The sequence below is a fragment of the Bacillus rossius genome, chromosome 1, assembly GCF_032445375.1.
Source record: "Bacillus rossius redtenbacheri isolate Brsri chromosome 1, Brsri_v3, whole genome shotgun sequence".
NCBI lineage: Eukaryota > Metazoa > Arthropoda > Insecta > Phasmatodea > Bacillidae > Bacillus > Bacillus rossius.
In genome coordinates, this window is record NC_086330.1 from 127,391,417 (window position 1) to 127,412,733 (window position 21,317).

General features: G+C 34.8%; 1 protein-coding gene across 18 annotated transcripts in view; it reads right to left on the minus strand.

Moving 5' to 3' along the window:
• LOC134545329 (broad-complex core protein-like) overlaps positions 1-21,317 on the minus strand; it is a 164,751-nt gene that overhangs the window by 77,750 nt on the left and 65,684 nt on the right. Inside the window, exon 5 of one of the 18 annotated variants that reach the window (XM_063388584.1) lies at positions 339-10,084. The exons of 16 other annotated variants lie outside the window; for them this stretch is intronic. In XM_063388584.1, coding sequence (XP_063244654.1) covers positions 9,858-10,084 — 227 coding nt within the window. In that variant the 3' untranslated portion in view covers positions 339-9,857. Of the gene's footprint in view, positions 1-338; positions 10,085-12,838; positions 19,318-21,317 lie in introns of those variants that run through there. One more of the 18 variants, XM_063388603.1, reaches the window with a different exon arrangement.

Sequence of the window (21,317 nt, forward strand, 5' to 3'; positions counted from 1 at the left end):
TATGTTTAAGTTGTATTAATTTGTACAATTCAAAGTTTAATTGGTCGGTTACTGGTAATTTTATAACATAGCATAATATATTTCCTTTACTAAATATGTCCAGTTCCATTAAGTGTAATAGCAAGTTATAATTACCAGAAATACCTGGAAGTGGTAAGTTTATATTTTCCTCATGGGTGGACTGATATTGCTTAAAGTAGTAAATGATTTGCTTGGGTTTTATAATATGTGGATTTACAATTCCATTGAGTGCATTTCAATTGGCTAAAATTAATTCATATTGAATCCTACCTGTCTCTACTTCAGTGTACAATAAATATATATATATATATATATATATATATATATATATATGTTCATTCACTAGGATTCTTAATTTTATGGTTGGATAGTATTCCTGACATTTGCTCATTACTTTTATTTATCTCGTCTATTATTTTTTTAAGTCTGTCTTCAATTACATTTTGTCTTGCTAATATAATATTTCATTAGTTGTGCAATTATTTGTTTCTAAGGTGGATTGAACAAAATACATTTGCTCTTTGCTTAACCTAAGAAAACTTCATCTTCTAATTGCCTTATTTTAGTTTTATAAAAATTAGCATCATTCTCATCTAAGGTACTAAATATTACCTTGCTTAGCTGTCCAATTATATTTAAGGAAAAATACTTCTCTTCAGTTTTCTATCACTAGAACTTATATCTAATATTACATCATGCAACTGTTTTACTGAGTCTATTTAGTTAACAATTTTATTAATATTAGCAGTACACAAAGTTTTATTTTTGTATTGTAATTGTTCTCTAGCACACAGATTAGCCATTAGGCATGTATGTATACCCTGATAGTCTATTTGTTTTCCCCTAAATGACTCATGTTTGAGTAAGTCACCAAATGCCATTGTGTGTTATACAGTTGTACTTCTCCACAGTGTTAATAAAATATACTTGACGAATCTTCTATCTTCTGCACACTCATATTTAAGCCTATTCCAGTCGTAATTGTGCTGATAAGGATGACCATCAGGGTCATGGTGGTCCTTTTGCAACAATATTAATAGTATGATTTTAGTTGTTTTGCATGCACCTTAAGAGTCTTTCCTCTTTTTTGTATGGTAACATTTACTCCATCTACACTTGTAACTATATATGGACTTATGTATTGACAGCACAGTTTCTTGGATCGTCCTCTCCTTACCATTTCGTCATACAGTAAAACTTTTTCCCCTGGTTCAAATAAGTGTACATTCATCCTTTTATCGTAATCTGTTTTACATAGCGCCTTTACTTATATCAATTTTTATTGAGCTAATTTATGTGTTTCCTACAATTTTTCTTTTACAGCTTTTACATAATCATCATAATTATAATTAATTTCAACTGGTTCTTCCTGCAACCAGCCTGGTATGTTTGGTAATCTACCAAACATAAGCACGTAAGAAGAGACTCCGGTAGCCCTGGTATTAAGCACAAATGTTGCGTAATTTGTCCACTGATCCTGATCACATTGGTTTTGTGCTACAAAATGTCTTAAAAAGTCAGCTAATGCCCAGTGCCACTTCTCCACTGCTCCATTGCTTTGTAGATGGTATGCACTGGTTTTAATTTTGGAAATTTTCAGTAATTAGCATACTCTCCGGAATAAATCACTCGTAAAGCTCCCTCCTTGGTCCGCAAGTAATTTTTGCGGAATATCAAATTTTAATATTATATAATTTACAAATGCTTCCGCCACCAACCCTGTTGTCTGATTAGCCATAGGTCTGCTACGGTATATTTTGAGAATAGGTCTTGGATTGTAAGTAAATATTTATTACCATTATCACTCTCCAGTAGCAGCCTAACTAAATCCATAATAAATTTCTCCCACACTGTTCCCGGTGTATCTGTTATTTCTAATGACATTCCAACATGTGACTTGGTCAGTTAATTGCGTTGGTACAAGTCACAGTGCCTTATAAATGTATCAATATCCTTTTTCCTACTTGGCCACTTAACATTCTGCTTTATTCTCTCATATGTACGTATCATCCCTTGCAGCCCCCTCTACGGGTGTGTCATGAAATTTCTTAATTATTTTCAATCATTCCTCACTGGTTACATCACTTCTGGTTTTCCCGTTGTTTGAATGCCGTAGTACTTTCTCCTCAATGATCGCGGGTTCTATGCCTGACTCGCAATAATTCATCCCATTCTCTTCAATTTATGGTATCCTACTTAATGTGTCTGCATGGGTTATAGTTTTTCCAGCCCTGTACCTTATCTCGCACGAATATTCTTCTAGTTTTAGTCTCCATTTTAACAAGCGAGAACTAGGGTCTTTTACACTAAATAGATATTGTAAAGTTTGTGATCTGTTATAATGAAATGTCTCCCTAATAAATAAAGTTTCAAATACTTCGTGGCTCACACTATCGTGAGCATCTCTCTCTCTCTCGGTCGTAGAATAATTTTGTTCTGCATTATTCTGTGTACGACTTGCATATACTATTGGTCTGTCGTTACCTACTTCCTCATGGGCAGTATAGCTCTCAAAGCTAACTGGTTAGTGTCTGTGGTCAATAAAAAAGGATTGGCAAAATCTGTGTACTGGAGTACAGTTTCGAACGTTACAATTCCTTTCGAAGCACTGAAAGCTTTTTCCTGTTTTTCTCCCCAACAAAAGGTTACATCTATCTTCACCACATTGTACAACGGTTTCGCAATTCTACTAAAATTGTAAATTAACCTTCTATAGTAAAATGCTAATCCACAGAACACCTTTATCTCCTTCGCATTCTTAGGTCTGGGATAATTGTATATTTTCTCCATTTTTGCGGGATCTGGTCTGACTCTTTCGTCACTAATTATTTAACCCTAGATATGTGACCTCTTTCTGCAGAAATTCATACTTATTTGGTTACAGCTTAAGATTGAGCATGCACAGTCCAGTAAATACTTCCTTTAACCTGGCATTAAGTATCTCAATGGATTGTCCTTATATGAGTATATCATCCAAGTAAACTAAACACTACTAGTCCTGACAGTAAACCAAACATTATTTTTTTCATTTCATAGTGTCCCGATGGTGTGCTAAAGGCTGTTTTCTCCTGATACTCTTTTTTCATTCGCACCTGTAAATATCCATTGGCTAAATCAAGAGAGCTAAAGTATTTGGCTTGCCCTAATTAATCCAAAATCACCACTATACAAGGGATCGGATGCACTGACCCTACGGACACTTCATTCAATTTTTGATTGTCCACGACCAATCCCAATCTTGGTTGTCCTGACGTGTCTAATTTTTTTCGGTATTACTAGGATGGGTGCTTTCCATGGTCTATCACTAGGTTCAATGACACTGCCGTTGATCATCTGCATTTCCTGCCATCTCACTTCCTCCTTGTGAATCTCAGGAAGTCTATTCGGTAGCACATTTATAGGTGCTATTGACTGGTATACTGTGGTCTATCGTGTTAGTGCATGACAGTTTATCGCCCAGTAAATGAAAAATATTCAAAAATTCTGTACATAATTTTTAAGGGATTCTTTCTCTTTTTCATGCAAATGTTCCAAGTACAGAAATGTTTCTAATATTTCAGACCTTCGTTCTTGTGTGTTCTCTAAACTACACTTTATTTGTCCTAATTCACATTTTTCCAATTCTATGGTGGGAACATTGATTTTTACTTCGTGTTCATTCATATTTACAACAGAGCAAACACACTTGCCCCCTCTCACCACAGTTAAGCTATTTCCTATGTAGACTCCTGGTGCTAATTCGCGTTTAACGACTATCCCTACTCCTTTAGAATCCGTATTTACTGATTATTCTTTAGCATCTAGCAGGAACACGAATTTCTGAAATGCCATTCTTACTATCATTTTTTTACACAATAAATTATTTTTCTTCCTATCTTCACAGTGTTGTTCTCAAAATTTATCACTGCTTCACACGTACTTAGGAAATTGTCCTAATATACACTCATGCGGACTTTTGAGTATCACCTGGCATTTTTGCATTATTTTTCTATCGGATAGCATGAACGTGAGAGTTATCGCCCCGCGGGTGTACATCTCTCGTGTGGTTAGTCCACATATCTTAGTTTTTTCAGAACGGTTAACATAAGATATATTATCTTTTAAATTTTTTGTTTTATTATTGTTATATCGGAGCACTCTATTTCACTTCCAATCTCTGCCATTCTCACTATTATGGCGCTAGTGTGGGTACTACTCCCCACACATAATTTTTTCCTTGCCCCGTGTTTTTTCTGCAACATTTCCTGCCTATTACAACCTTCATCATGAGAGCTCCAGGCCGGCTACTTGCCTAGCCCCCTTGTTAGTTTCCCTGTTATTTTAACTGTAGTCGCTTTCCTTATATTGTTATTGTTTTCCTGGCAAACTGTACTATTTTTGTGAGGGTGGGTGGACCTCCCATACATACTCCGTTCAACATCTTTTCCTATTTTCTCACAAAACCGGTTTGTTCCGTTCCTATGGTAACACTCCCTAGCGACGTATCCTTGCTTGCCGCAGACATAGCATGTTACATCCTTTCTATTTTGCATATTTCTTTTGAAGTCCTCCTTCCTTCCTAATGTCTCGTCATTATCTGTAACAGGTGTATAAAAAGTTTTTCCCTCATACTCCTGCATTCTATTCACGTGTACATTTTTATTAGTTAAGTGTCCCTTTTTCATAGGCCCCTTTAAGAGACATTTGTCGGTCTTGTGCCCATATTTACTGTAGTTTGTACATAAGTTGCGTGAAATGGTCATGGCTATCTTGCTGGATACTGCACGGTTTATCTCCTTCTGAGACAACCAGTTAGATTATTCTTCTAATGCTGCTTCTACCATCATTCCTAGTGTGTTGATTTGAGAACTCTTACTCCTCAAGATCGTTTGTATTTGATCGTTATTCAACCCTTGTGTAAAGCATGCGTGTGCCAAATGGTGAATTAGGGCAAGCACACCTTGCTCCTGTGGTTCTATACATAATTGTAATGTGGCCTCCTTTAGATCAGTGACCATAGTGTCTACTCTACTACCCCAGTTTGCAACAGACTCAACATTACCTTGCAGTGCATTGAAAAGCCTATACACGTAATAACCAATAGTCCTACGCACAGTGCAATTTTCCTCTTACTAGGAATTTTGCCTTTGCATCCCCGATTATTTTTGATTTCACAAATTTCAGTAAGACCCCATGTTGACCAGGATTTACTAACACAAATGATGTATCTTTATTATCAATAAATTCACGCAGGTTATTTTTACTACCATCAAATGGTTGGCTAATTAATTTTAGTGTGTCCGTTATTGAAATTTACAAGTCACCAGAATCGCTTACTTCTGTGCTTTCAGCCATAATAATTATTTTTCTCAAAAGATTTAAGGAATCAGCAAAATATTATTGTTATCAATGTACTCGTAGTTGATGCAGACCTGCCAACATTCAAATTTAAAAAATCATGAGGTCCTCGATAAAAATTTTCAGGCCCATAAATACAGGTTAGATATAAAAAACAACAAATGAGAATCTTTAAATTTAAGTGACATACCTGTACATATGTTATATGGTCTCTGCTTCAAAATTTATTTCAACAAATTATAGGTTGCAGATTTAATTTAGTTGAACATAATTTAGCGCTGTCGTGTAGTGATCATGCAGGGCCGCAACTAAAAAAGATGTAAAATAACATTCTGCTCGTGTAACACTATTATCACTGTTCACAGCAAAATTAATTTTTTTATTGGAAGCAATACACTTCACGTGTTAGTTGTGTTTTTTTGTAGTGACATGTTTCACAGTGTCTCCTCTTCCACTATGCGAGATAGAAAAATCAGCATGGCACACGCTACAAAACGCAAAATTGCTTCCTTTACGTGACTCGAGTATTGATGGAAACTCGTTACTGTAAGCTTTCGTGAAACTTGTTTTGTAACTTTTACAAACAAAATCTTGGGGCCCCGAAAAATCGTGAGGAAACACTATTTTGGCGTGAGGGCGTGAGATGGACCTTAAAATTGTGAGCCTCGCACCAAAATCGTGAGAGTTAGCAGGTCTGTTGATGTTATAATGCTAAACTTCCTTACACATACCTTACAGTAGGAACTCTTGTTTGCATGATGACACCTATGCCGATGTCACTCCTACTGACGTTAAGCTGGTGAAATTGGATACACCCGACGAGCGCCGATCCTCTTCTGACCGCCCTGGACGTTGGTTTGATGCTGCTTCATTATCTGAAGTCATTATCGCTCAGTACTGTATGCTCAAGAGCCCTGTCGTGGACCCTCGTCGTAGCCGGACGATGTCTTCCGATTCATCGCCCTCTTTATCTCATGCCTCACCGTGCAGCTGCTTATCTCTCCCTCTTCTCTTGCAATTTTCCGGCCACTTAACTTCTTCCTCACGAGACAGGACATCTTGTTGCTTGTTGTTCTGTTGACGTCTCGACTCTTTGACAGTGCTGTGGTGCTGCCTATTTCTAAGCGTGATAGCCACTCCAACCGTACTATCGCCACCGATGCTGCCTATTTACAGGTGTGATAGCCACTCCAACCCCACATCTGACACCAAAATGTTTTGTTGTATTCCCAAGCAGAATGGATATCTCTTCTTCTGGGTGGGTATGTTGGAGTAAGAAATTCAATTACCTAATGATCTCAGAAATATTCTAGCTATTTATTGTATACTTCTCCCATAACATACAATTCGATACATTTTAACACAAAGTTATTATTTTATTCGGTATGAATAAGCTTGAAAATCCTAGCCAATCTTACAGACTCGTAGTAAAGATTACTATGTACAGGGTGGGTCACTGCGCCTCGCGTGGACTATAGAAGCTCTTTGACGTGTCTGAACCAAACCTCAACTTGTGAGTCACTATATAACATATTATGTGTGTCTGCTATGTCTCAGGCCGATTGCTCCTTCTGGAATCTTTCATTGACATAGCCTGACACAGAACCTTCCTTGGTTGCACAAAAGCTTCCAGAAAATTTTGTTTTCCTACTACATCGCTACAGGTCTTCAAATTTCCCCGGCCAAGTAAACTATAGAATCATCTTATTTTTTCTGAAATCACTCTTGTTATCTACCTGTACTAAAAGACTGTTTATTTATGATTTCCGGCATGGAGCCATAGTTTATCTGAATCATAGGCCTCACAATTCCAGTGTTACAAAAATAAAATTTATTTATTAATTATTACACCTGACTGACTGTTCACAACACAACTGCATACTCTCCTACAATGAATACAAGCAATGAAACACAGTGTCTATAATGCATATTTTTTATGTTTTTTGTCATTGGTTGTACTTTAAATATATATTTTATATATGACATGCAGGCATGAACAATAGCTTTTAAATTATATTAATACAAAGACCTCAAAAATAATAATAAGTTATTCTTGAGAAAAGAACTCATCAGCCATTAGTATGTTTATTTTCGCTCTCCTAGGCAAGTGCCTCAGCTTCAAAAAAATTCTACAGCTTTACACAAATAGTACATATAAAACAAAATATGTTCTAAACATCACAAGCAATTTTTAAGTCATAACACTACCTTTATTTCTGTAAACACTACACTAGACACATTCAAATTGTATATAAAGGTAAAAAAAGTGTTCATATGTTGCCACACATAGGTTTAGGATTTTTGCTTTAAACTGTCTTTCCTGAATCAACCATATGTTGAAGACATTCAGACCATATTCAATACCAATAAACTGTCAAAATGATTGGCACTGTGCATATTCCATAACTAGATTATCCCAAATGGTGTGGAAAGAGTTTTGTACGCTGTGTACGAGTTGTGTCAGAAATTTTTGTGTTACCATTGTCTGGGCTCTGTGTGGGTGTCACAGTCACGAGGTGGCATAATTTGGTTACAGGAGCTTCAGCGAACATGGACACCGGCAGTGCAAGCGCAACAGATTCCTGAAGGTGGTGTTTGCTCAGCTGTGTGCCCTGGCGCAACCGTCTGCTGACATTTCCAGGTCGTGCAAAATCAGATCACACTGCTCCCCTGGGTTGCTGGCGAACTAGGTCCTCACTCAGCTAGCCTGAGCCCTGGTTATGAAAATTGGGTGCGGTAACACAGGACAGTTCTGAGAAAGACCGGCACGGGCGCAGGTTTAAAAGTTGGTTTTACTGGTTGCACAGGGCTCACTTGGGTCATTGTAACCCATGGTAACGAGTTCGTGGTTATAGGTGTTAAGTTCCGAATAAGATGTAAACTGAAAAGTCATTTAGGCTCACTGGAAGGGTTTCGGCTCCCTTGGAATCAAACTGGTAGAATTCTCTGTGATACTACGTAACCTGTCTACGTGGATAAAGATGTACCCCCTGATCAAGATCAGTCTTGAGGTAGATGCACCAGTAACATGCAAGTCCCTCTAAGGAGATCAGCTCCCTACAAGGTGATTCAGCAGTTAAGAATAATATATAATAATAAAATTTTACTGGCTAAGATGATAAGTCTAACCACCCATACTAGCTGTGAAGTTGGTGACAATCCCTGCTAAGTCCTCAATTTATTCGTGTTGATTTTTATTACATAAACAAATAATTTATCTGGATACCTAATGAACTAATATTTGACAATGTGTAAGACTGCTCTATTGTTATTAATTATTTTTGTTAAAGTAATAATAAATGTACCGCTTACTATCACATTTTTTCCCAATGGACTACTAAAAGTGCACAAAGTTTGAAATAAGTCTGTGATCCGAAAGTTGTAGCTTTTCCCCTTGTCAGACCCTTACATACAAATTTGTTTCATAGTTATAGAAATAACTGATGTCCCTTAAATGCAACTTGCTCTACAATGGTTTGTTTTTATGTTAATAGACTGAATACACTCCACTACAGTATTAGCCTTGCAACATGACACTGTCGGAATTAATCACCTTATTGTAATGTGAGAAATTATTCAGCCATTTTCCATAAAATGTATGTACAAGGAGTAGTTGTAGAGGGTTCATGAACACTACTACATATGTAAAGTATAATTACTATGGGATTAACTAACATAAACTAACACAAACTCGCAATGCACAAGAGTTCCACAAAACATAATTGCACTGTAACCGTGCCTCACGGTTGACATCTGGATACTGTGCTAGGCAATCAAAGCAATAGAAAATGTATTTACAGAAGATATAAATCATCCCCTATACACAGATTTATATGTCTTGAAGCTAACCAGAATTTTTTTTTTTTTTTAACTTTATTCAGAGAAAATTTATGTATAAAACAAAGAAGTTTATCATTTTTTTTGTCTAGAAAACCTTTATTTTTGAAAAGTTTGATAAATCTCATTCTATAAAGTATAAATTGACATTAACTTTCCATTTCATGAGTCATACTCTTATGCTGCCTGACTCTCTATATGACACTTAATCAGTACTTTCAACTACATTAGTTATTTTAATAAAAATTAATCTTAAGTGATATTTTGCAGTGAATCCCTTAACGTTTGTCAGTGCTTACTAAGACACCTCATTTTTAACATATGACAAAAAAAACTACTACTATTGGTTCCAAACTGGCTTAGCTTGTGAGTTATTGCCAAATCAAGCTGGAAGAAATAGTTTCCAACATTTGGTTCAATGTTATAATTGCAATATGCCACCCTGATGATGGAACATGCAATGACTACAGAAATATCATAAATATTTAATTACAAACAAATGCAGAAAAAACCCACACGCCAATTTATAAATGGCAGTGAAAGCCTATGAACTTTATACTAATGTTGCCAAGTCTGACAGAATACACTCTTAGGGTAACCTAAAAGTACATTTACAAAATTAATTTAAAAAAAAGTCCAACATTTTTTTATGACCAGAATGTTTATCTCCAGAAGGTATGTTTCTTTGGCATGTGGTTATGCTCACTGTCGGTAACAGTGACGAGATGAGAGTTGTCCGTGGTGACAAGACGTGCGCGGCAGTTTGTCTTCTTGTAAGAGGCGCACGCCCAATAAATCCTGTCCGACACTGTACGGTTCCTGTTGTACATGAAGCCATTATACATTATGATTGTGGTGCCGGTTTGGCTCCTCACAAAATTCACCATCCCTGCAACAAAAACGACTCCATCACCATCATAACCACCATCTGCAATTTCTACATGTCATTGCATTCTGGCTCTTATGGAAGAAAAGACTTCTTATATTTATTTTAGGTATAATTAGATGACTCATTTTAAAGTTAAAATGAATAATGTTTTCTTAGTTTACCAAAGCTAAAAATAACTTAAAAAATACCTACAAGTTCGTGACTGCAGGAACATTTTCTTTTCAGGAAACATCAATATCAACAGGCCAAAAAATAAATAAATTGGGAACTTTCCTTTTTTTTTTTTTTAAATGATTTTGCTCTACATTAATGAAATTAATGAGTTAGATGAATATTAAGCCTCAAAAATTGTCATTTAGTCAGTGTGTTCACACAAAAGTGCATAAAATTACCCTGACTTTACTATGACCAAAATTACAAATATCCCCAACTGATTTTTAAAAAATAATTTTACATATTTTACAAATATCTGAAAGAAATAAATAAATTCCAGCATCCAGCATTTACCATCCCCATGGATGGCCTGGTTCAAACAGAACCTTGCATATACTATTTTAAAGTGTGTATGAATATGCACTAAACCAATATCTTGAAAAAAAAAAAAACCTTTCACAGTGAGTGATGGCAGACTGGAGCATGACTTTTATTCCTCAAATTGCTGTAACTGAGGGACTTCCATAACTTTTCCATGATTTAGAGAACATTTCCTGAACTTCCCTGTCCAATACCAACTTCTTTGGCTTTCCAGACTTGTACATGAATTATTGTATAATTTAAATTTAATTTATTTATTTTGGTTTTATGTCTAGTCGACGAGGTCATTAGAGACTGACAAACACTATAAAAGTTGGGGATGTTGGAAAAGGAATTTGCCATGGCTTGTTGTATGAAACTATTCCACTATTCGCCTGGAGTGGGAAACAAAAATCAGGATGGATGAAACAGGATCCAAGTTGGGTCCTCACGAATGCAACGTATCAACATTGCACCACCTTGCTCGAATAAATAAATTTATTATTTTCTCACAACTATAATTAAAATACAATTAATCAAAATCAATTCTTTAATAATAAGTATAACATTCATTCCAATCACTTGAAAATATCTAAAACATTACTTGAAAATTTAAATGTAAAATAGCAAAAATTTTAATTGTAATTGAATAAAAAAAGATATCTACTGTAAAAATATCTGGTTAGTAAGGTTCTTTTTTTTATTATATAAGGAAACCCAGAATATAAAAATATACGCGACGGGAGGGTAAGGTGATCTCAGATATGACAACTCACCATTCAAGATTAATTTGAATCTTACATATTCAAACCGAAGTTTAAAATTGTATTTAAGATGTAGAGATTTAATAATTATTTGCTCTCAAGTGTTTTTATTTTAATAATACTAAATCTAACAGTCTCTATGACTTTTTACGGAAGAATGTATGGACAAAAATTATTAACACACTATAATATTACAATTACTTTTACTGCACAAGTCTCTAAATAAACATAAGATGGAAATATACAATAAAGCATATATAATCCAATTTACAAAAATTTACAGGTACCAAATTTAATTTTTTTAGATTTGACTTTCAAAAGGTGAAAATGTAATTAGTTATTTGATCAATTCTAATCTCAAAATGTGTATATTAAAAAAGTTAATTTTTAATTATTTGTCCAAAGAGTATGGAAAGTGGCACATTGGTCAAAACTTAAGTTGAAAGATAGTATTAAGATTAATTTGACATGTAACCGTACTCCAAGACTAAAAAAATTAATAAAAAAATTAGTAATGTAAAATATGGCTGGGTGTGAACTATTCAGATAACCACACTATTAACTTTAGTACAAAATACAGCATGTTTAAAAATGTGTGGTACATACATTAGGGGGGTGATAGAACATAACTATAGAAGCACATATCACCTGGCAATATATGCTCAGTAGTCAAATGGTAAAGTGCTAGAGGACAGTACATGCTATATTGTGAAATGATGAGAAACAAGACAAAGAGAATAAATGACAGGACACACCTCTTACACACCCGGTATTCTGCCTGCAATTCACGAAGGAGCCTCTTTCTCAGAGATGTTGAAGTAAACGTTGAAAGGTTCTCACATCCGGCAGCGTCTTTTAGAAAATGTTCTCTATAAAGTATTTCTGCTTCCACCTGCTTTCAGTCCACAAGCTGTGAAATGCTTGTCAGCCTTCTTTATTCATGTATCTTGTTGGAGATCCACAAAACACAGGGACGGATCTAAGCTTTCCTTCACTCTGGGCAGAACTTGTGGTTAGCAAACTACCACCCCCTCCTTTTTTTTCCACAACAGCACTAAAAGTACCAGGCATAATTAGTTTGGCATACATGTAAAATACTAGTTAAATTTTTTTAAGTTAAATTTTTTCATACCCCATGTATTTACCAGTATTTAAGTTTTCGTTATAGTTCACGTATCTACTGTATTTTAAGAAATAGTAAAATATTCAAGGTTTAATGGCCAAAAATTTAAAAAAAAATGTTAGTTTTAATTGCTACAATTTTTTAGTACAATATTAAAAAATTATTTAACAAAGTACAGAAACTAACTTACTTTTACTGTTGTATTACTTAAATACTATACATATTCCAGGTCCAATATAAAAGTTATGAAAAGAATATATACATATATACATATACAGAAAAAAATTAGATAATTTTTCATTTCCTTATTATTTATAGTGTATAATTATTTTTCAAGTTCACCTTATAGTTCACACTTCTTGTAGTTTACAAACATTTGTCATAATTTTACATATTGAGAACTTAATAAACAATAAACAAATATTGGAGTAACCAATTAGCTGATGTAGAGCTGGGAGCAACAAAACTACAGACAATGCTCATACCTAAAACTTTTATTTCTTGTTGCTAATTTTATTTATTACTAGCTGCCCGACCCGGCTTCGCACAGCTATACTAATGGAAAAAAATTAAGCCACATCTCCCATTTACAGTAATGGTAAATAAAAAAAAATTCAGTGAAAATATATTACAATGCTGTATAATGTACCGGAGAGAAAATGAATAGCACCGATGGTTTCCCGACTTGTGCACGCAACGTACAACTGATGTACCCGTACTTTGCTACGGCAGTCTACAGGCAGATCACTCTTGCGCCACTCATTATACATGCCCCTCCTTGTAGGTACGCCACTGCCGCGCGATGCCCGTTGCCATGGAGACGCAGAAGGCATGATCAATGCAAAATCCTGTTCTCATGCAGACAAAGTACCCACTGTTGCCTGGTTTTAACCACCCATGGGATCTAATTTTTGGAAAATGTCATCCTGCGTAACATAAGGAACATTACTGTGAAGTTTCAAGTCTGTAAAATATATATACTTGAAAAAAAGGGCAATTTTTGATATTTAAAGTACCCGCAAAATTTCAACGGTGATGAGGACTGCACTAACAATAAAATAGTCGTTGCCATTGAGACGAATGAAGCATCAACAAAGCAACAGCCGTTGCCATGGTGATTTCCTACCAGAAACTGGAAATTTTGATATATTACGCCCCCGAAACTCCCCTTGGGATCGGATTTCAGCAGAATCCATTCTTAGTGAGTGTCTACATCACAAAATGAGTAACTATGCTAAATTTCAAGTCAATCGGGTGTATAGTTTTAGAGATCTCGTGATTAGTGAGTCAGTGAGTGGTATTTCGCTTACACACAACACAACACACACCACAACACACAACACACACACCACAACACACACACCACAAAACACAACACACACACCACAACCACACACACACACCACAACACACAACACACCACAACCACACAACACACACACCACAACACACCACAACCACACACCACAACCACACACCACACCACAACCACACAACACACAACACACACAACACACACCACACACAACACACACAACACACACAACACACACAAAACACACACACACAAGTCCTTGTCAGAATTGTAATTATTGATGGTCAGAAAAATTAAAATTAATTAAAAATAATAAAAAATAATAAAACTAATTCTAGTAAAAAAAAAATTAAACACAGAGAGGGGAAAAAAACAATAGTTTAGGTTTGCGATTTAAAGTGATAAAAAGTATTTAAATACTAATTGAACTCTTATGAGGGTACTGATTGCTTCGTTGTTAATATCACACGGGTGTTTTTTACTTGTATGGGAAAATTAAGAATGATAAGGCATCTAGTGCATGGCAACAATGTTAGTAGGCAATAGGAAATAAACTTCTAGCGCCTGCGGCATTGTCAACACACACTTCATACGTGTACTGCATGTTGTATCTAACCCCCTCCAACGCATTTGATTCTAAATTGGACTTTTAGTAAGGATCCCTAATGTTATCTATACTAATATTATAAATGCGAAAGTAACTGACTGTCTGTCTGTCTGTCTGTATGTGTGTTTGTTTGTTACCTTTTCCCGGCTGAACGGCTAAACGGATCGTTATGAAAATTGGCAAGGAGATGGATTATATCCTGGGGATGGACATAGGCTATCTTTAGTCTAAAAAAAAAATCTTTAAACGGTTTGAAAAAATATATCTTAATTTTATGTAATGTGTATCACAGATATACAAACTGTTAGTGTCATTCCTCTATGCCTGCCGAGCAATAGCTTTCAAGCCATTACGTTACGTTTTTCTATTGTAAGGAACTAAGTAGAGAGTAAGAAAAAAATAAAGATCTTGACAGTTTGTAGTGTCGCCATATTTGTTTCAATTTTCAATACCGTTTTTGTATATTACAATTTAAATTGCAGAAAAAAATCATGTTTCATAAACACATAAATAGTGAGTGTGTGTTATTTCTCTATGTCCACGAGGTCTCGCCGCGTCAATTTTCTCCTTGGGGCGAACCCATCCTCTTAATTAAATAAACAGCTTTTATCATTGAATGATTTCATGATTTATTTCATGAAAATCTGCTCTCATAAAAAAGTAAGTTTTATAGAAATTCAATAGGTGTCTCTCTCTCTCTCTCTGAAGATCAATCTATGAATCGTTACAAATTTATTTCCTTTATTTTTTTAGTTTTATTTGATACAATATGATTTCATTAAAAATCAATTTCTACCCCTTCCTATTTTCATTTCCACATTACGAAGTTTCACTTCTTCCGCGCGGAGGGACTCCACGCAATATTTTTGCATGCAATTAAAAACTATTTTTTAATGATGCCAAAGAAATATAACTTCTCATGCGTGTACCTAAGTACACGCACCCATTTTTTTTATTTAATTTCATATATATTTTTTTTCCCCTACCTAGGGCACTCATAATTCTTTTAAATTTCACGTGTATGTTTTCAATGTCATTCGAGTTGTACAATTTGTTTTTGTCAAATTGGTCATTATTTATACTTTGTTTCATTTTGGAAACATACGTATTTTAGGTATTACGACAAATAAAAAAATTAGTTTCCCTAACATTCTTAGGTTTTTATTGTGTGGATAGTTTCAAGTTTAATATATTGTAGGTATATAAATTCTTAAACTTATAAATTTCTTCGAAATTTATTCATAGGTTGGTAGGGCCTACTTATTTTTTCTATTGTCAATATTGTTATATTTTTTTTACAGTACCTACTTATTTGCAAGGAGTTTGGTTTAGTGTTTATAATTTATCTGCTGAGTGTCAAGAGTCTTAGGGCTACTGAGACCGAAGACCAGAAATATTTATCAATTATGTAATATATTGTTGAAAAATTTGAATTTTACTATTTCAGGTAGGTTGATTTTTTTTTATTAATTAGAGTAGTTACGTGTAATTGCCTTCTTCCTTTATTTCATATTAAACATTATGTTTGGTTCAGTGTGAGATAATTTTATTTATGTATGTTTTAATTTCATTAATTTTATGTGCGTGTGTGTGTGCGTGTGTGCGTGTGTGTGTGCGTGTGTGTGTGCGTGTGTGTGTGCGTGTGTGTGCGTGTGCGTGTGTGTGCGTGGGTGCGTGCATGTGTGTGTGTGTGTGTGTGTGTGTGTGTGTGTGTGTGTGTGTGTGTGTGTGTGTGTGTGTGTGTGTGTGTGTGTGTGTTTGTATTCTTACCTACCTACTTCTATTAAATTTCAGGTGGATGTTAACATTGTCATTCCAGTTGAATAATTTTTTTTGTCATATTATTTGTTATTTATACTTTTTGTTTCATTTTGGACTATGTTTTTTTTTTTTTTTTTTTTAAATTAATTCAAAGATTTGTGGTGTGTACAGGGAGTGATATCTCTATTAATTTCTATACTCCTTTGGATAAGCGGAATATTGCCACCACAGTTCTACATATAAACAAATCCTACAAATAATTTAAACATTATGACAAATAAAAAATAGTTTCACAAACATCCTTAGTTTTTTTTTTTTGTTTTATTATGTATGTACGTAAATTCTTAAACATATAGTTATTTATTAATTTATTTAGAAAATTATTCTTAGGTAGGTAATAAGTTTTTCTATTTGTCAATATTGTTATTATGGTAGATAGGAGTACAGTAAATGCCTACATTCTTATATTCCTTTATATCTCTTTCGATTTGGAGTGTTTCCGTGCCATTCGGGGTCCTCAAAATAACCCCCCCCCCCCCCCACCAGGTGGTTAAAGCCCCAAAATTTCGAAAGTTTAAAAGTTTTTAAAAATCTTTCTCTTTCGATTTTAAGTATTTTCGAGCCATTCAGGGTCCTCGAACCCCCCGCCATCCTCTGGGAAAAAGCCCCAAAATTTCGATAATTTTAGGAATTTCAAATATAATTTGTTTCAAGATGGAGTTGTTCCAAACCATTCGAGGTCCTGAACATCCACTTTCCACAAAAGTGAAAGCCCCAAAATTTCGAAATATAAGAACATATATAATTGGATGTTGACATGTATGACGTCGATAAACTCTTACACCGTTTGACCGATCGCCATGACAGTTGGCACATCGAAGTGTTTTTATCATGAAGAAGGTTTGTATGCTATCCATTTTTTTTGTAACTCGCCGCTAGATGGCGCTGTAGCGCATCAACTTCTAAACCTTTAAACCGATCGCCATGGGTAAACAGAAAATCATAGGTCACAGATACACAAACAGTAATTATGTGTCATTTCTTAATGTCCAACACACTGGAGATATCGCTATCCAATTTGCTGTAACTCTCGGACAATATATCACCCGGTGTTCAGCCCGGGCAAAGCCGGGTACTGCAGCTAGTTGATAATATAATATAGCCTATAGCCTTCCTCGATAAATGTACTATCCGACACTGAAAGAATTTTTCAAATCGGACCAGTGGTTCCTGAGATTAGCGCGTTCAAACAAACAAACAAACTCTTCAGCTTTATAATATTAGTAGAGATTATCCTGCACAAGGAGGAGGGGGAGGGGGAGGAGGCACCTTACCCCCTCCCTCCAATCCGTCTTTGACAGCACAGACAACAACGGATGCAGTGAACTATGCGTTTATATCGTTTGCTGGAAAGCACCCTCTAGCGCTTAACCAGCTGACTTCTGAGCATAGATTACATTGTGACTTATGCTAGTCCATGACCCGCATCACAAATTCTGAAACATCTTTTTTGTTCAGTTATAAGCGAGACCTCAAATCTCAGGTGTCTACTGAGTAACCTAATTATGTTTCAGATTAATTATGTGCTTTCTTCACGGTCTAGTATAAACTACATACTAAATATTTCATCTTGGCATTATCAAAAGATTCACGTAAAAAAAGATACAGAAGGAAATAACTCTTACCAAGTAAGTTACTCATTTATTAAAACTTGAAAAATAAATAGTAGTTTTAAAAGAAATTCACTACTGAATTAAATATACAGGTTAGTCTCAGAAAGAAACAGTTTACAGTAAAGACAACAAGGAAAGTAACACACTGTATTCTGTCACAGATATACTTATCACAAAGGACCAAAAACTTATACGTAAAGTGTTTAATGGTAGACTATGGAAAATAATATATGCAGTACATTCAGCTAATTTGAACATTTTGGAATTTACTTCTTTAAGTCTTTCCTGTTAACATCTTCATAAAAAACAACTTAAAACATACCCTATCTTGTAACTGCCCCAACAGACAACATATTAGGAGAAGTAGCTTAATGTTCTAATGCATTGTACTGAAATCATGAAATTATGTGGTATACAGTTTTAAATTAACCATTCGTACGTAGCCTTTGTCTAAAATTCTTTGTTTTCAGTACACCATTCGTAAATAAATATAAATTAGGTTTTTCATAAATCCCAAAAAACTCAATTCAATGGTTCAATGGTTTATTAATTTAATCAATTATATATTATAAATAAGTTTCAAGACAAAGATACACTGAACGGTTAATCCAAACTGTATATCATATGATTTCATGCTTTCAGTACATGCTAAGACTAACAAAAAAATTTGCCATTAGGTTCATAAAATTATTAAATAAGAACTTGTTATGTAGAAACAACCTTTTAAAACAAATATTGCTATATAATGAAATAATTTAAAATCATCAACAACAACAAAATATTAGAAGCAAAATAATTTAGGATACTACAGCCTTAAGGCACTGTCTTTCACACTATGTTGGCTAGTTCATTTTTGTCATTAATATTATGCCAAGAGCTATTCCCATAAATTTATCACAAAAGCTTTATTACATTTCCTGTTTGGTCATGCAATTGGATCGTACTAATAGCAACTTGCCCGACTCTTTTACCGCTACTGAATAACAACTGGTAAATGCCTAGTGAAAAATTTTATATCAGAGAACTATCATGATAAATTTATGGAAACATCCCTTAAACAACAGCAATGACAAGAAACACTAGCACAGTATAATTTCTAAGTGCATATCTGTGGGCTGGCAGTCAGCCTTCTTGTTGTGATAGAGCAACCATGAGATTTAAAAGGTAACTATAACATTACATGGCAGAGAATTGAAGATAATGTTGTAATGCAAGTCCATTGAGTGCTTTCAAGAATCTTTACTACGTGTTTTATGTATAGAAATACAGTTTAAAAACAGAATTAATCAACTGCCCTAAGCACATTCTTAAACGTTTTTCGTAAATACACCCCACTTGGCGTGGTCTCTTCTGAAGCTCTGCTCACAGTGTATGTGCCCAGATAGATGGGGGCCTTGAAGCCTGGCTCGGGTCAGCCTGCTGAACGTGCATCACGGGCCAAGCAGGGCACGGCCTCGGTCAAGCTGAGCAGGTTGGGCTGAGGAAGGTCACAGACACACCGCGAGGCCTCAAGCATCGCAGGTCGAAGGCTCAATGGCGATGCTTCAACATCCACCGGTTAATTTACTCAAAACAGGTGTCACATAGTGGTTACCTGAACAATAGTTCCACATATAGTGATAACATTTCGCTGTGGTCCACAGTGTGACCACCAGAACGTCCGAGTAGGTACAGGACCAACCCATCAGGTCTGATTGGTGACAATGTCCTTTCCTGCCGTTTACAAATACCGTAGAGTAAATATAGAAACAGAGCACGGGCGAGGCTGTGCTGTGCTGAATTATCGTAGCCAACATCTACCGTGCCTACAAACACGTGACATAGTTGTTGACTTATCAGTATCAAAGTTTCATGCCAAAAAAGAAAATGAAAATTTTTGTTTCTTTATTCAATAAATCAAGGAGTTAGAATTTGCGTCCTGAGGATAGAACCACCCATCATCAGAACTCCAGCCATACCTATGCACAGTGTAATGTACGTAACACTGTAATAAAATTAGGATAATTATCCTTCACAATGAAAAATTGTGAAATTAGCATATCAAGTATCCATAATGAAGTTGGCTGAACACCATCTTTCAATGTAAAGAGTTTTGAGGTTGAATGTTGATGAAACAGTATGTGATTAAAGTTGGCTTAATGTATTATATACAGACATCATCCCTGGTATAACTGAAATGCATTACAGGATGTAAGTAAAAATTAGAGTATGTTAATAAAATACCGGACTTCAATGAATTAAAGTAATAATAATGCAATTTTTCAATCACCCAACAAATAATTAACTAAAAGGAATTTTAATTACACTCACCATACTTAAAATTCATTCAGGTGATACTAGCTGCACATTTAATATCAAGAGTATAGATGAACTCATCTCAAATGCATCTGAGTGTCATCTTCCAAATACTTACTGCAGAGATATAGTGGAACAAAAATACTTTCTTTAACACATCCCAAAAATAAAATTTATTAATGTTTATTTGTTATTTATTTATGATATAACGTATGGAGATATTGATTGAACGAGTGAACGAAGGTTTAGCTTCTAGTCGACATTGTTAAGTTATCAGAGCTGGATGAAAGGTGATGCACTGGAATGGAACAACAATGTAATCCAGTGGTTGGGAAACCGAAGTACCCTGAGAAAATCAACCGGCTTACCATGTTTCTCACTAGACAAAAAAATCGAGGTTTAACCTGCACAAAATCGAACTCAGTTTGTGTTGGTAGGAAACAAATAATCTGCTCACATTATAATTAACATTTATAAAAATAACTGAAAATTATTTCATAAGTTGAAATTTTAAACTATCAAATTCTAGCTGTAAATATACAGTAATTCACAATGATAGCCTGGGATTCAAGTCAACCTGAAATTCAAGACTATGTACTTAGAGTGCTGTGTGATCTCACGCATAAGACAAACTTGAATAAAGAAAGATATAGAATATAGAAAGAAAATTATTCAAAATCAATGATGTGTTGGCCGAGTCATTGACACATTATTATTTCATAGGGAAAATCTTACCACAAACTATGTCTAGTATACATTGTGATAAGAAAATAGCCAAAAGATTACAGTAATCATAACACGGTTAAAATCCTTCTGGTTGTTTATATATCTCTTGCAAGATACAATATTTTTGATAGTGGAATGAGATTGGCTTGAAATTAACTTAAGAACAGCGACAGTACATTAAAAACATTCATTGCACTATACACAGAGCTAGGAATCTTGAATGTCATGGCCACTATATTAAATTATCTTAACATTGAGCCTGGCTGCCAAAACATTCTAGAAACAGCTTGATATTTTAAATTCTGCCATATAAGAATCCAAAATATTCTAGAGGCAGTCATATTGAAATATGCCATATTGCTAAAAGCAATAAAATTGAATAAAAGATAAGCATTAAATATTATAACATTAAATGAAAATCACGCAGACATTAGGAAAATCACAAGAATGAAATAA